General features: G+C 44.3%; 1 protein-coding gene across 1 annotated transcript in view; it reads right to left on the bottom strand.

Annotated features, from left to right (window-relative positions):
• DEPTOR (DEP domain containing MTOR interacting protein) overlaps positions 1–15,036 on the bottom strand; it is a 78,497-nt gene extending 63,461 nt beyond the window's left edge. Inside the window, exons 1-2 of the mRNA XM_054986035.1 lie at positions 14,962–15,036; positions 14,197–14,295 (exon numbers count right to left, since the gene is read on the bottom strand). Coding sequence (XP_054842010.1) covers positions 14,197–14,285 — 89 coding nt within the window. The 5' untranslated portion in view covers positions 14,286–14,295; positions 14,962–15,036. The remainder of the gene's footprint in view (positions 1–14,196; positions 14,296–14,961) is intronic.
• Between the last annotated feature and the right edge of the window lie 666 nt (positions 15,037–15,702).

Below are 15,702 nucleotides of genomic sequence, written 5' to 3'. Positions count from 1 at the left end.
GCGTTTTCTCGCGCGAGTTTTGCACGACGTCGCGCAAAACTCGCACGAGAAAACGCAATATTTCACGTTTTCTGCGCGACGACGCGCGACGTTTCGCGAGGCAGGGCGCCGTCTGGAATCGGCCCTGTAAAAGAAGAAAGGCGACTACTACTGTTATTCTGCTTCACTAGAAGTATGAACAAAGCAACAACAACAAGCCAAGATCTCCTCGTGGTGGCTCAGAGAGAACTGGGTGGAAAAGGGGTGGCTCCTCCTTTATCACGTGTCCATTTTGCTGGGAAAAGGGGCCCCTACATGAATCTGGAGAAGCGGTCCCTAAAGAAGCATTTTAAAAGCTTTAAAGATTTTTTTCTGAGCAGCTGGCCTGTGCGCATGCACAGTCCCATGTGGGACTGCACAGAACAACAACGATGAACAAAGGGAATCTCTGGAGCATGATCGCATCTTTGGACTGCTCTTGTACGCTTATGACTGTATCCTCATCATATCCCATGGAGTAGCAGATCAGTTCGCTTTTAACACCTAAAATCTCTGTGGCGTTTGCAACCAGGGTAGTTAGAGAATGGGAAGCCAGTGCGGTGGTATCTCCGATTGTTTACCTGTTATTCTGTCCTCGTGCATGTGGCATACAACTATCACACAACCCATCCCAAGAAATGAGGATATCAAAGTAGGTCATTGAAAATATGTGAACTTGGAGGCCCAGGAGGAGGCATTTGGGAAGACAGGCTGTTTCATACAGACTTGCCAACACTCAGCAACTAGCGGTTGGCCTGTTCCAAAGTCATGTTCCTCTTTCTATTTACATCTCAGCCACATGAATACATAATTGTCATTTGACTGTGGCACGAAAGAAAATGCTCTACAAAACTGAGGCTAACACTGGGGGCGGGGGGAACAAAAGATGAGGATACTTTTGAGTTAATATGGTTTAGGAGGAAAGCCTACGTTGAGCAATGGTAGCTGTGCACCATGTCTCCTACAAAGCTAGCTCCTGCAGCCATGTTGAGTCTTAGAACTCTCAGGCGCAGTGATTCTTGCTGTGATGATAGAAGGTGCCAAAACACTGAGACAGCCTTGGACAAACTTTAAGCATGCTGTCTACCTGAGATTCAAAGCCAAGAAGGCCCTCTGTTAGCACAGCTTAGCAAGCTGAGTATTTACAATCAAGGCTTTTTTGTATTCTATAATCATATGATGGTATCAGCAGAGTATAATGGTATAACCCAGAAACCTGGGGCTATCGTCACACGGCCATAAATTTAGCGCCAAACTAGCGCCATCTCCCGCTGAATTCTCACCTTATTCCGTCTCTCTTGCAATTTCGCCATTCTCCCCAATTCACGCTTTGTGACTCTTTATGTCGTCTTTATCCATTTCCATGTGAATGCCCTGGATCAACTATGAACGCTTTGCAACACCAAAACGCTCACTCTCCCCGATCATCTGTTTCACCTAACACTGATTCTCCTGCCCTACACTCCCACAAGCCCCAGCGTGACCTGCAATTAAGCCTCAAAGTAATTAAAAAAGAAAGAAGGAGAAAGAAGAAGCACTGCCACTCTCTCCGGTTCACCCACTTCTCGGCCTTCTCTCCCTGGAGGAGATGGGGCAGGGCAAAGATGGCTGAGGAAGGGAGGATGGTGAAGTAAATCTGCTCCAGGTCGCCTTGTTGCCCGGCCCAACTTCTTCTGTGGCTGTTAGAAGCCACAGAAGCCTTGTCCCACCCCCATCCCCACCATCAATTTGATTTGGTTTGCTCGCATGCTTACTTTCTCTGCCTGCCCAGTTTGTTTGCCTCTGGCAGCTGCCTTCACCAGTGCCCACCTAGCGATGTTTATTGCCTTTGCTATGCAACTCCCCAAATGGTGGCTAAGCATCATGTGACCTTTTTCTCCATTTTAGGGTTCTTATAAGCCACACCCTCCACATTGTTTTAAAATGTTTTGGATGTCCCTCAGAGTTTGCAGAGGCAAGAGAACCACTTTCTCTGTAAATGGTCTTATTCTGTGGGTTTATTGGTCCGCCTTTTTGAACCATGTTCAGAATTAGCTATATGGATGACAAAACTAGTAAACTGATACAATTAAATTTACTTTAATTTTTTTTTCCTGGAGGAGCAGAAACTTTTATTTGGGGGTTATATGATGGGAGCAGGGGGACCACACACCCCATTTACTACGTTTAAAAGTTACTGCTGAGTTCTCCAAATGTTATGAGGAGATGGCCAAAACAGCTATCTAGACTTAGGGGATAAGAGAAAAAAGAAACAGGAAGCCTAGGGGCCAAGCTACAAGTGAGGAATGACACTTGAATGGCAAGTGAACAGACTGACGTGTATTCCTCCCTGTTCACTTGTACTCCACTTGCGCTCCACTTGATCACTATGTAGTGATCAAGTGGAGTGCAAGTGGAGCACAAGTGAACAGGGAGGAATACACATGAGTGTTCACTTGTCATTCAAGTGTCATTCGTCACTTGTAGCTTGGCCCTAGGAAAGGAGGAGATAGGGATTCACTAAGCCTAGGAATATTGGAGTAGAATAGGACTTGGTCTACAAGAATATGAAGAAGATATGGAGATAAGCAGTTCTGAAAAAGGAGTGCAATTAAGAAGGGGAGCAGTAAAGTTCCCATTCAGGGCCAAGCTACAAGTGACGAACTACACTTGCCTGGCAAGTGAACAGACTCACGTGTATTCCTTCCTGTTCACTTGCCATTCACTTGATCGAGTGGAGCGCAAGTGAATGGCAACTGAACAGGGAGGAATACACGAGTCTGTTCATTTGCCAGGCAAGTGTAGTTCGTCACTTGTAGACTGGCTCCCATTCACAGCTTCTTTGAAAAAACTGCCTAATTCAACTCATTGGCAATTATTGTATAATACTGCCATCCCATGAACACTTCCCTGGGAGTAAGCCCTACTGAACAGATTTCAGTATGATTCTGAGTAGACCTGCTTGGGATTGTACTGTAAGACTACAACAGAATAAGTCCTGAACAACTACCATAAAACATAGCTTTTAAGGTGCAGTAGAAATCTGGTTACAATGAACACAGGCGCGCAAGGGCAGAAAGCAGGTCAACTGCTGATTGCAAATGCTGCGTGGAATGTGGTTTACCAACATACTATAGGCTTGACGTCTTGCGCAATTCTTCCACTTTCACACCAGAGTGAAGTTACTATGACGAAATGTTTGTGTTTTGACTGGGTAGCAAAATTATTGCAAGAAACATCTTGGCTCCTAATAGCCACCCTTTGCTAGTTAATGATTTGTTAACCTCACTGAAGGACTTGGTCCATTGTTTTCAGATCTCTTGGCTACTGCTGAGAAGGCTAAGGGTACACGGCTTCACCTCAACAAACAAACACTTTTATCAAATAAATATTTTAGGTTGCCTATCAAGTCTTTCAGGACAAAAGGCAGCATGGGACAGCTCAATATCATCAAATCTCTGAAGCTAAGCAGGGTCAGTACTTGGATCGTCAGAGGCCACCAGGGAGCTCTCTGCAGTGGCAACAGCAAACTACCTCTGTCAATTGGAAAACCACCTCTGCTTCTCATATGCCTTGAAAGCCCGTTGCTGAGATTGCCAAAAAGTCTTGACAGCACGTACATGCATAGTAAGTCTTTAAAGACCTTTCAGCTTCTTTCTTTACAGATGGAAGGCCTGTGATAAAACTGCACAATTCAGTTCTTCTTGAATATATCTGTCCACTAAGATATCAAAAGTTACAAGGTTGGTAACAAGACTGCCTCCTAAATCTAGAGTAAACAATATCTCAACTGTGAAGGGAGTTACCCTTTTTCTTGGACTCTTTTCAAAAATGAACCTTGGATGCCTGGAAGAGAGAGACCCTACTATGTGAACTTGTGCACCTCATTGAGGCTTCAAAATATGCCAGTTATGATACTGGCCTCCTTTAAACAGCTTGTCAAGACTACTGAATATTATACATGAAGTCTAGCCCGCTTCACACATGCAGCATAGAATAGAGTGTGCCACTACCGACTGTAGGTCGAAAGCCACATTTTGAAGTATTCCCCTGTGTTAAAAAAAAACCCTCCATGCAAACAGAAAATAAGCACAACAAGAAAAGAGAGATGCAGAACTTTTCTTCCTGCTGTCATAGTTTTCTGTTTGCATGGAGATTTTTATGCAAAGATGGAATCCACTTCCTATGATAATGTATATTCTATCACTTCATTCTTGGGCATGTGTGAACCCGGCTTGCTTTGAACACTTGATATAAACTGCAGGACAATTCTTTTCTCGCTATCATATTCTTCTCAGAGAATAAAAACCCAGGCCGCAATCCTCCAAAGCGCTGCATGAATTTCTCAGGATGCTGGTTCCAGTGGCAGCAGCTCTTTTTGCCAACCTGCTAAGTGCTTTCAAATTTTGGGGTTGGGAATGGTTACTTCCAAGCAAATGTCTTCAAGGCTGAGATTTATGTCCGTGAAACCCTGCTGAAGTTTATGGGACTGCTCCAGAATCCAGAAGCAGATGGTTTGTGTAATGTAAAATCTGCATGAATGATTAATACTTTGAGTGGTTGATCTTTGAAAGTTTAATATTTCTTCCAGCCCTCTTCTTCCAGATCCCTCTTTGCTAAGTTTCAGATTTTCCATTAAAAAAAAAAGAAGTCTTAATATTTATGTTGGTCTTCCAAAACAAAAAGATCAAAGAGCAAATACCAAGTAGTTCTGAAAATAAGGGAGTGAGTAATTAACTTAAAGAGGAACACGATCGCACATGTTCCCACTCAGCAAAAACCAGTAGTTGGTGAGGGCTCACCCAGAATGGCACCATGACATTCCAAGGTCCATGGCAGAGCCGACAGGGCTCCTCAGCAAACAAGCTGATCTAAAAATGGTTCCTCGAAGGTATAATGTTTACCAACTACTGTGAAAGTGCTATTTAAAATGCTTGACAATAAGATAATTGCAAGTCACAACAATTTCAGTATTAAAGTGTTTGCCTTTAAAAAATCATGGAGAATTAAAAGCAGTATTAAACTATACTACAGAGACAGGGAAGTCTTTTGAGATCAGCTGTGCATTTACAATTTTAAGTAGGCATGCCAGCGGCAAGTGTATACATATAGTGCACATACATTTACCCTTGCTACCCTATCATGGATATGTAGATATCCACTCCGTAAGCTCACAGGCCGCTTACCCAAGGTGACTCAACGGGAACTAAGCACTAGAAATTGTTCCTGATTAATTACCTAGATAGCTAGAAACAGGCTGATACACAGTGCCTTCCAGGCAGCAGGGAATCCAAATGCAATGTTAATTTATCTGCTACTCTGAACAGGCCCTTAGCAACCACTCTTAGAGCCAAACTAGACAATATGTGTGACACGAGACAGCACAAGGGTCCCCTGATCCAACTTGCAGTCACACATAACAACAACAATAACTAACAGTAATAATAACAATCTATTTACATACCGCCCTTCAGGACAACTTTACGCCCACTCAGAGCGGTTTACAAAGTATGTTGTTATCCTCACAACAAACACCCTGTGAGGTGGGTGGGGCTGAGAGAGCTCCAAGAAGCTGTGACTAACCCATGGTCACCCAGCTGGCTTCAAGTGGAACATTAAGGAATTAACGTTCCCAAGTGCTCTGGGCCCCGGTTCAGCTTGGGTGTGTGGCATGGAGGGAAGACAAGCTTCAGCCTTCCCTCCTGTGCCATTTTCTCAAGCCCAAACAGCTATAAGGGGTGGGCCCTGTTCGCCCTGCTGTGGGGAGCCACATGCTGCAGTCAGATATTTATTGGGAATGAAATATCGAAACTGGGAAATATCGGTAGGGCCTTTCACGGTATGTGATATTGCTGATCTGATTCCAGAAATATCACACATTTTATTCGGTTGGCGATTTCCAACAACACATCCCTAATCAAGACCCCTTATTTGTATGTGTGTGGCCTGTTCATGCTGCTACATTACTATTGGATGAACACACATGAAGCAGCTGGGATTGCCAGCTGGCTTGAAAAAAACCACCCTGCCCCTTTAACACATTCTTAGAGCCCAGCTACAAGAGATTAATTACACGAGGAGGAGCACGTGAAGGGAGTCGCAATGTTAGCAGGGAAGCTGAGTTTTAAGAGAGATCGGAAGGCTTTCCCCTCTCTACCAAGCCAGGGAGATAGCAGCTCAGATGGTTTGTTAATTTCCTCTTCCCCTCTTAGAAGGGGAGGTGAAACTGACAGCCTTAGGAGGCTAAGAGGAAATTAACAAACCCTCTGAGCAGGGATCTCCCTGGCTCAGTAGAGAGGGGAAATTGACAAAGCCTTCTCATCTTTTAAAACTCAGCTTCCCCGCTAACATTGCGACTCCCTTCACGTGTTCCTCCTTGTGTAATTAGTCTCTCAGCTTGGCTTTTATTTACCAGGTGGTTACTTACCTCCATGCCATGAAAAGTTTCTACTGTTCCCATTTCTACACATTAAGCCACCATTGAAGGGACAGGACATTTTCCTCCAGGCCAGCTGGAAACTCTAGAAAGTGCCTTATACTCAATCAGACGATCACGTTCAGGATTATCTACTCTTACCTCCAGTGGTTCTCCTGGGTCTCAGAGTCAAACACATGATGTGATTTCTAGAGAGTTGTGATCTGGGTTTGTTGTCTCCACAGCTGCACAGCAGCTGCAGGGAACTACATTTTAAAAGCCTGCAGGACCTGATTCTGCTCAGGACTGAGCTTGGGAGGACGAGCTTCTGATACACCCCCCCCCCCCACAAAGTGTGTATGTTATGTGCTGTCAACTTGCTTCCAGTGAGGTGATGGACTAGGATCTGGGCAACCCAAGTTCAATTCCCCATTCTCCCATGGAAGCTTGATAGGTGACCTTGGGCTCTCAGACTCTCAGCCAAACCTACTTCACAGGGTTGTTGTGAGGATACAACAGAGGAGAGGAAAACAATGTAAGATGCTTTGGGAGGAAGGTAGGGCATAAATGGCAAAATAGAATGGCAACCCGATGAAGGAAAGACCTCCCAAAAGTCCTATATTTAACAGCTTTGCTCAAATCTTACAAACTGGAAGGCTGTGGGTTTCCATCTCATTTTGGGTATTTCTCTATTTCTACTGCCGTCCACTTTTCCTAGCATTACTGTCTTGAGTCTTGTCTCTTCATGATGTGACCAAAGTACGATAGCCTCAATTTCGTTATTTTAGCTTCTAGGGAGAAGTCAGGCTTTATTTGATCTAGAACCCACTTATTGGTCTTTTTGGCCATCCGTGGTATCTATAAAACTGCTTTCAACTCCATTCCCTGTTTGCGAGATTCCAGGGGCTTCTGTAGTCTAAAACAGAATGTTGGGCTACGGGGTCCTCAGACTGGAGCAAGCAACATAATTCTGTCACACCTGAGGCAAGCAGCACGCCTCAGGCTTGGACTTCTATTCCATCTTGTCATAAAACGTTTTGCATTTTAAACGTGCCACACTTGTTCAAATAAACTTTCACCCATTTCTACATCACTTCACCTGTTTCACTATATCACGCTGACCAGCTGTCTAAGAATCCTTTTTCAAATGCAACAAGCACAACCCTACAGTGTGTTGAAGCCTCTTTCCTTGGAACAAATGTGAAAAGCAGCATAGCTACACAGCCATTCCTGCCACAACTTCTTCATGAAACCCAAAGCAAACTAATCTTTTTCCTCAGTAGTTTTACTCATGGATTGCAGAGGATTAAAATTCAGCTTGCCCCCTTTTGGGAGAAAAAAAAACTCCCATCCGTTTAATAGAAGCTTAATGGGATGTTATTTATCAAGTGATGTTCTTTAACTCCATGCCATGAAAAGCGTTGGCTGCCCATTTTCACACTTTTTTTCCTCCAATTGTAACACTCAACTAAGGAACAGCTATAATGTCATGGCAATATTACAGTTTTCTAGCGTTCAAACTTCCAGTTTGTTGCTGGGAATACAATGAACATGTACTGCAGGCACCTATTGGACAGTGCCTGTGATATCACCAGTGCTGAACAATGTAACAACTCCCCAGCTGACCACTCCCACCCATTCTATGGATATTTGTTTTACTTCTTCTGCTCAAGGATGGGAAAGAAGGGCTCCTACAGCTTTTCAAATTAAAAATGCCGCCCCCCCCTTACCATTTCAAGGACTTTCTGCTTTTTTATTTCTTTTTTTCTGACTATGCTGTTACTCATTATATTTGTATGTACATCTCTTTCTTTGGAAAACAAGAAATACAAAGTATGATGCAGGCTACTGGCAAAAGAACTACATTAATGCGAATATATGTAGAGTTTTTAAAAAAAAATCTGGAGAAGCTAAAAGTTGTAGGGCAACGAGAATCAGAAAAGTTTGAGGTTTTCCTAACACATGGCCACCATCACACACTTCCGTACCATCTTACCAAACAGTGAAAAATTGTGACATGTTTTGCTAACGGCTTCTGCACCTGCATAATTCCTCAGTCATGCTGAGGTAATAAAAAGGGAAGGAAACAAGAGTTAACAGAATTGCTGAACAGCACATCATAATTATTACTTAACCTACAATCCTACATATTTGGAAGTAAATCCCAATAAAATCAATAGAATTTGCTTCCAGGAAATAGGCTTAAAACTGAAAAGGGAGCCACTACCCTTACCTCCCTCCCAATGTGGCAATACACCCCATTGAGTTTATATGGCAGAATGAATCGCAAGAGATATTGGAACTTAGATCTTGAATTTGCTTCATTTTTTTCCCTGCTAGGCCCTTGTCTTATGACCTGGACTATGTATGTCCAGAGCTCAACAAGGCAAACAGGTTCTTTCTAATATAAGCATCTGCCCATGCTAAGTATGCACGGTATACATGGAATGCTGCCTCTGTCTCTTTGCCTTCTAAAACACATTGGCTGCCCTGGTCTCAAATAGCCTGCGAAATAAAGCACTGAAATGAACAGCAAGTAGTCCAAAACTACAGCAGATAGGACAGTTAACGGTTTTTAGCTGTAGTAAAGTTGCTGAGCAAATCTAATTCAAAAAGAGGGAGACTCAGAAAAAGGCAACAAACATTTTTTAAAAATCCATTTAAGGAAGAGTATTTATTTTGAGGTGTGGTATTTCCTGTGTGGTATAGCAGTTAGTGTCGCACTAGAATCTAGAAGACCCAAGTTCAAATCTCTACTCTGCCCTGCAGTTTGCTGGGTGAATTTGGCCCAGTCACACTCTCTCTGCCTAACTTACATTGCGGGGTGTTTCTTGTGAGGATAAAAGCTCCTTGTAGGAAGGGTCAGGATTAAAAATAAAGTACTACATTAAATTTCAGTTAAACCAAATGCACAACAAACATGTTTTCAGGTGTGCTTTTGTCCAAGGGGACCAATCCGACCAATGAGGAATGGAAAACCTGCATTCGGCCACGCTAGGACATGTGAAATAGGCCTGGATAGAGAAAGAAAACCCACGTGCCTCCTTGTTTCCTAACAGATTAATGGAGTTCATAAATCACAGACAGGTTCAATTGAAAAGGTTCAAAGGCCACTTAGTACACAACTGTTATGACCCTTATTTCTCTTGGGTAGATTTTACCTTTAATCTTTCCCTTACACCCTCTGGGTAGATTGCTGCCACCAGGAATATTATATTCCAAGATATTTTATTTAAATTTTCCCTTTGGTAACGTTCCCAAAGCGTCAGGCTCCTTCGTGGTTCTATGTGGCCCTGAGGATAGGAATGGGATATAGCAATGACAGCTACTCTGAGATACAACAAAAACAAAATAAACTTTTATTTTTTCAAGAAGCATATCGGTTTCATAAAAGTAGTTCTCGGTTCTTAAAGTCATTTCATTTAAACTCATTCACACAGATCTTTTCTAAGGCTTCACACTAGGCTTACCAGCCTCCAGGTAGTGGCTGGAGATCTCCCGGAATTACAACTGGTCCCCAGGCCACAGAGATCAGTTCACCTGGAGAAAATGGGTACTTTGGGGGGTAGGCGCTATGGAATTATGCCATGCCAAGGTCCTTTCCCTCCCCAAATCCCACTTGCTCCAGGTTTCTCCTCCCAGGTCTCCAGGAATTTCCCAACTTGGAGCTGGCAACCCTACTTCACACACAGTTAGCCTCTTTCTCTGACTCAATATTTCTCACAGACGTGCTTAAAGTTACTCAGGCAGCATACAGCTAGCCTCTCTTTCCCTCACTAAATAGTTTCCATAGAAATGCTTAAACTGCTCAGGCAGCACACAGCTTGCCTGCTTTCCTCTGACTCAAAACTGCATTCACTCCGCCCACACTCTCCGTCATCAACCAATCATATCACTCACTCATCCCTCTCTTTCACCCCAACTTTTCACCTTTATCGCACCAAGCATTTGAAGACACATGCACACATTGACTTGAAATCATTACAACAACCCTCCCCCATCTCCAGACATGAGGCACGGACAGCATTCTCCAAATCTCTCACAATTGAGGGGGGAGGTGGAAATCCCCAAGAACCCTGCAAAATGGTGCCTTCAGGGCAAACAGGTGAAGATGGCTGAAGTAACTAAGCCAAGCCCCTATGGAGGAAGGCAACCCTCCCACTCTCAGCCCCGGGCACCTCTAGGCAATCACACCTCTGGGTGGGTGGAAGAGATTCAGGCCCAACCCTTAATAAAAAGGGTTGAATACGTCCCAACGGTGTCTTCATTTACAAGGCTTCATCTCCCTGAAGCCAGGCCAAGCAGTCACTTTCCACCTCTTCACCTGAGCAAACTATATAGGATGAACACTTCAGAACCAAACACTGTGACTAAAACGAACAACACAGCATCACAATTCCCAGGAGGGTTTTTTTCCCACCATCCAAATATTTGCTTTCTTTGTTAATAATGGAGTAGCACTTAGTTACTCGAGAACCCAGTCCTTATCAGCTTGTTAGACATAATCACGATTACTTTGTCATGTTCTCATGCCCGGTTCAAGGTAAAAGTTTACATGTCAGGCCTCTTTCGGCTCTGAAAAGCTACCGGGGCTTATAAATCCAGGCTGCACATCTTCCATGTGTCTGCGGCTTTGCTCCACAGACACACTCCACAAGCAGAAACCTGCAACTTTTTAAGAACCCAAAGGTACTGCAGTGTAGCAGAGCCGAAGTTCTGGCACAGGACGCTCCCAGGTCAAATCTCACCTTAGCCAACCGTTCTCCTGATCCTATGCCCAATTAAAGATGCCTAACTCAATTCACCAGGCTTAGAAGGGCCTAAATTTTCATCAGAACGAGCTGCTGGCACTCCTAAGCAAACCACTCTCAGCTTCAGCCTCCACCTGCAATATATTGCCGGTATCCCTTTCATGGCTCCTTTAAGGAGATAACAGACTTGAATTATTTTGGACACTGCCTATACACAAAAGCCAGTGTAATGTAAAGTGAGCCAGCATGGTTTAGTGGTTAACATATCCGACAAGGACCTGGGACACCCAGGTTCAAATTCCCCACTCTGCCCTGGAAGCTTGGTGGGGTGACCTTTGGCCCGTCACACACTCCCAACCTAACCTACCTCACAGGGTTGTTGTGAGGATACAATGGAGATGGGGAGACTGTCGTAAACACTTTGGGGAGAAATAAGTAACGTGGGAGTGGTTCTCAAACTTTTCATAGAATCACAGAGTTGGAAGGGGCCATACAGACCATCTAGTCCAGGGGTGGCCAAACTGCGACTCGGGAGCCACATGCAGCTCTTCCAGAAATATTGTGCGGCTCCCAGAGGTCTCTGAGTATCGCCGTGGCTGTACAGTTTATCTCCCTCCCTCCCCTTCTTTCCTTCTTTCTTTCCATGTCTTTCGTATTTTCAATAAAAATGTTGGCGTTGCCAGGTCCGACTCAGAAAATACGTGGGGACTTTGGGGGTGAAGCCTAGCAAGGATGGGATATCACTTTTGTCAAAGGTCAGGTGATTACTCTTCCCAAGCTCCACCCCTTTTGATTATGTCACTTCCAGCATACTGCACCAAAATCCCACCCCTTCCTGTGATGCCACTTTCAAGACACTCCCACAAACTCACCTCTTCCTCTGAAGTCACTTCAGTGTGTCATGTTTTGCGGCTCTCCAACATCTGACATTTATTCTATGTGGCTCTTACATTAAGCAAGTTTGGCCACCCCTGATCTAGTCCAACACCCTGCTTTAGACTAAAGCATCTAAATCAGACTAAAGCATCTAAAAGTGGGACCTCCTCCTAGCCTTATTCCACTTCTTGGCATCCTTTTGCAAAGTAGCTCCAAGCTGCTTTCCTCCTTCCCAACACGGAACACGAGAATTCTCAAACACGTTAACACTGAACAAGTTTATATTTTTATTTTGCATCTTTAGTAAGCATGCGTATATAGCAGTATGGAACAACAAGCTGTATTTCATAGCCATTTCACCCATATTCAGAGCCAAATCCAAACTTTGCCATCAAGCTTCCTCTCCTAATTTCCTTGTCCACTTCCTATTCTTGCTTGTGCAACCCACCTGAGAGAGAGTCACGTCTCATTTGAGCCCCAAGCCACAGTTTGGCAACTCCTGGTACAGTTGAGAAAGCAGACCAGGATTCAAAGCTGCTATGAAACACAATAGGGTGATCTTGGGCCTGCCGTTCACTCTTTCTCACCTTAACTAATCCCATGTGCTTGTTGAGAAGAAAGGATACAAAAAATATGAAATGCAACATATATTAATGCCACATATTATCGCCTTTTTAAAAAGGAATCCTTACTTGTATGGCTTCAGAGAAAAGTTTGTGAACTGTGAGACGAACTCACCAATTTCCCAATTCAGGAGCCCCCAAAACTGATTTCACCAGTCCATTAATCAAGGCAGAAATATTGGCAAAATAAGAAAAAAGTTTATTAGAGTAAATAGACCCAAATAAACTCAAGCAAAGCAGAGATTTCTGACAATGCATGCCACACAGGCCATGCCCCCTATCTTATATAGGTTCTTACGAACAAATCAACAAAAAATATATTCAAAATACCAAGTTTCTCCTTACACCAATAAGAAAACATCTACTCAAAAACTCTAAAAGATTGACATGTCATTTTAGTCCGTTATGTGTTACATTTCATGCTCATGTTATCTTTTCACATACCAAAAGGGGTACATTCTTGAGACAGTGTGGGGAGTACTAAAAGAACAAAGCCATAACTTTTGCATGCTATAGAGGATATCTCCTGTTACAAATCATAATGTTATAAATCAGAATCCTTATCTCCCATTGTCTACAGCTAAACTGCTAGTTTTGCAAGGCCAATGTATGTAGGAGAAGAGGAGAATAAGGGAGGGAGGCAGCCAAAGCTCATCCCAGCATGCTTTTCTTCAGAACCAAAGAAAAATTGTTCTTTTGCTATAAGAACATAACTAGAGCAATATAACCAAGGGGAATTTCCCCCTAACTTGAACAGCAAGGAAAGGAACAGGTAAAATCTTTAGAAGAGGGCTTGGCTCAGTTTTCAGCCACCATGTAGGTGGGGCATCAGTTTCATGCCCCACTGCTTTGTTCTTCTTTCCAGGCACCTACACCCAATCCCTTAAACCCCGGGAGAGAGAAAAAATATTCCATTTCTTTGAAAACCAAACTATATCCGCCACCCTGTAAAAACAAGCCAGCTTTGCATAATTTATCTTGGCTGCAGGCTTGGGGTTTTCTTGTTACAAAGTACACAACTCTCACTTATTGCAGTGAGAGTAACACGATGCAAAGTCTCGCAGGGCTCCAGCAGTGCCTTTAACAGCAAAGGTAGGCAAGGGAATCTGGGGTTGGCAGGTGCAGCATCTCATGCAGCCGCCTGAAAAGCTCTGCCTTATATACCCAGCTTTAAAAGTCTCGGAGACCTTTCCTTCTTGGAAGCGGGCCACCCATAATTACAATGCAGCTCAGAGAAGCCCCTGACTGTTGAAACGGGTGACACCATGGGAGGAGTAACCCTAACCTCAAACTCATACACTGAGAGGTGGAGCAGCTGATTTATGCCAGCTGGGGGAGGGGGAGGGAGAGAGAGAATGAGAGAAAGAGAGAAAGAGAGGGAGAGAGAGAGAGAGAGAGAGAGAGAGGGAGAGAGAGAGAGAGAGAGAGAGAGATGGGCTTTGTGCTGATTGCATAAGTACAAAAAATTGTGTTTAAAAAAAATCCAGCTTGCTTGAGTGAATCTGTACAACAGAAAAAGGCAAAGATCACCTACCGCAGCTGCTCCCCTGTCAACAGGACTTCAGCCATGTGCTCCAGTTCGGCAGCTCTCTGCTGCAAAGTGCCTAGGCTGCCTTCTTCCATCACGACCAACCTGGCAAGGGACACACAGCACAGCACAGCCCAAACATTAAAGGGGGAGGGCCCATTCTCTCCTCCCCAACACTTCAAACCTTCAGGTTCCAAATCCGCAATAATCCCCCCACCCCGCCATGCAAATACCCTCTGTGCCCTTATCCCATCTGCCCCCTGCATTCTTTGCATGCGCCTCTCCACTGGCACCTACTGTAGATTCTTGTCCTCTTCGGAGGTTGATTACGCCCTGCTTTAATTTAAAGTATGATCGATCGTTGCCATCTTATGCTCTTGCTCACATCCTACAAGTAGGGGCCGTTTGCAGCCAGCCCGTCAATGTCTTTCTTCTTCAGCTGAACAAGTTTCCCCCACTCGGTTCCCTTTCCAGTCATGCTGGATTGTCTATTTTCCTTTTTCCCTGCATGCATTCCTTTCCTGCCACCCTGCGCTGAAGAATCTCTTGCAGCCCATAAAATGCCCACAGCCTGAGCATTTGGACAGCCTGAGCATTTGGACAGGTCAAACGGAATTCAGTTCTTGTCCAGTCCAGACACACACACACACACACACACACACACAATATCTCTGGGTGTCATTCCTTCAAATCGGTTGCTTTTGCAAAAAGACACTAACAGCACTCCCTAAAATATCCCCTCTTCCTCTGCCCTCACAGGCTTTCGCTCACCTGGATTGTGCAAAGTCAATTCCTCCGTCAGCCCCTCTTGGAGATAAAAGATTCCACCGCTGGCTTCCTTGTTGTTGTGTGACAGGCAGCCTGAGCGAGGCACGTGGTTCCAGCAAAACAGAGCCAGCCAAAGCAGCAGCGTCCTCCTCCGTCTGGCAGGGCTGCAAGGGGACTGTTTTGGCTAAGCCTGCCTTGAGTGTTAGTTCCCCACAGCTGAATCCAGTTTGGTTCAAGGCTGGCAAGGGACAGGGCTCCGAGCTCCCCCTGGAAACAAGGTTTTTATAAGATCAGGAGAGCAAACAAGCAGCTGAGCTAGAGAGAAGCGAAGAGGGAGGCGCTTCTGCAGTTCTGGAGACAGCTGCCTGCCACAGTCTCCTCTTTCGTAGGGGAAGCTCCAGCTGTTACACACACACACACACACACAGCCTTTCCCTCCTCTAAACTGGTTCCTTCTTGCTCTTCTTTTTCTACAACACGGAAAAAAATCAGCCAAAGAGGGTCATTGTCAGATAAAAGCAATTGTTCATTTCTTATAAGTTGGTATGGGGGCTCAAGCCTTCCTGAAAGCCAAATCATTGGACCTAGAACTCCAGATAAGTATGGGGTTTGCTAGTGCCAAGGGAAGGGGTCAGAGGGGTTCTCATATTTGTTATGGCCTCTTTCCTCCTTCCCTTATTGCTAATCAATAGTATATTGTAAAGGAAAAAAGACTACACTTTCATGAGCACAGATCTCTTGACT

The sequence above is a fragment of the Eublepharis macularius genome, chromosome 7 (genome assembly GCF_028583425.1).
Source record: "Eublepharis macularius isolate TG4126 chromosome 7, MPM_Emac_v1.0, whole genome shotgun sequence".
NCBI lineage: Eukaryota > Metazoa > Chordata > Lepidosauria > Squamata > Eublepharidae > Eublepharis > Eublepharis macularius.
This window is presented reverse-complemented; position numbering and strand designations above follow the sequence as displayed.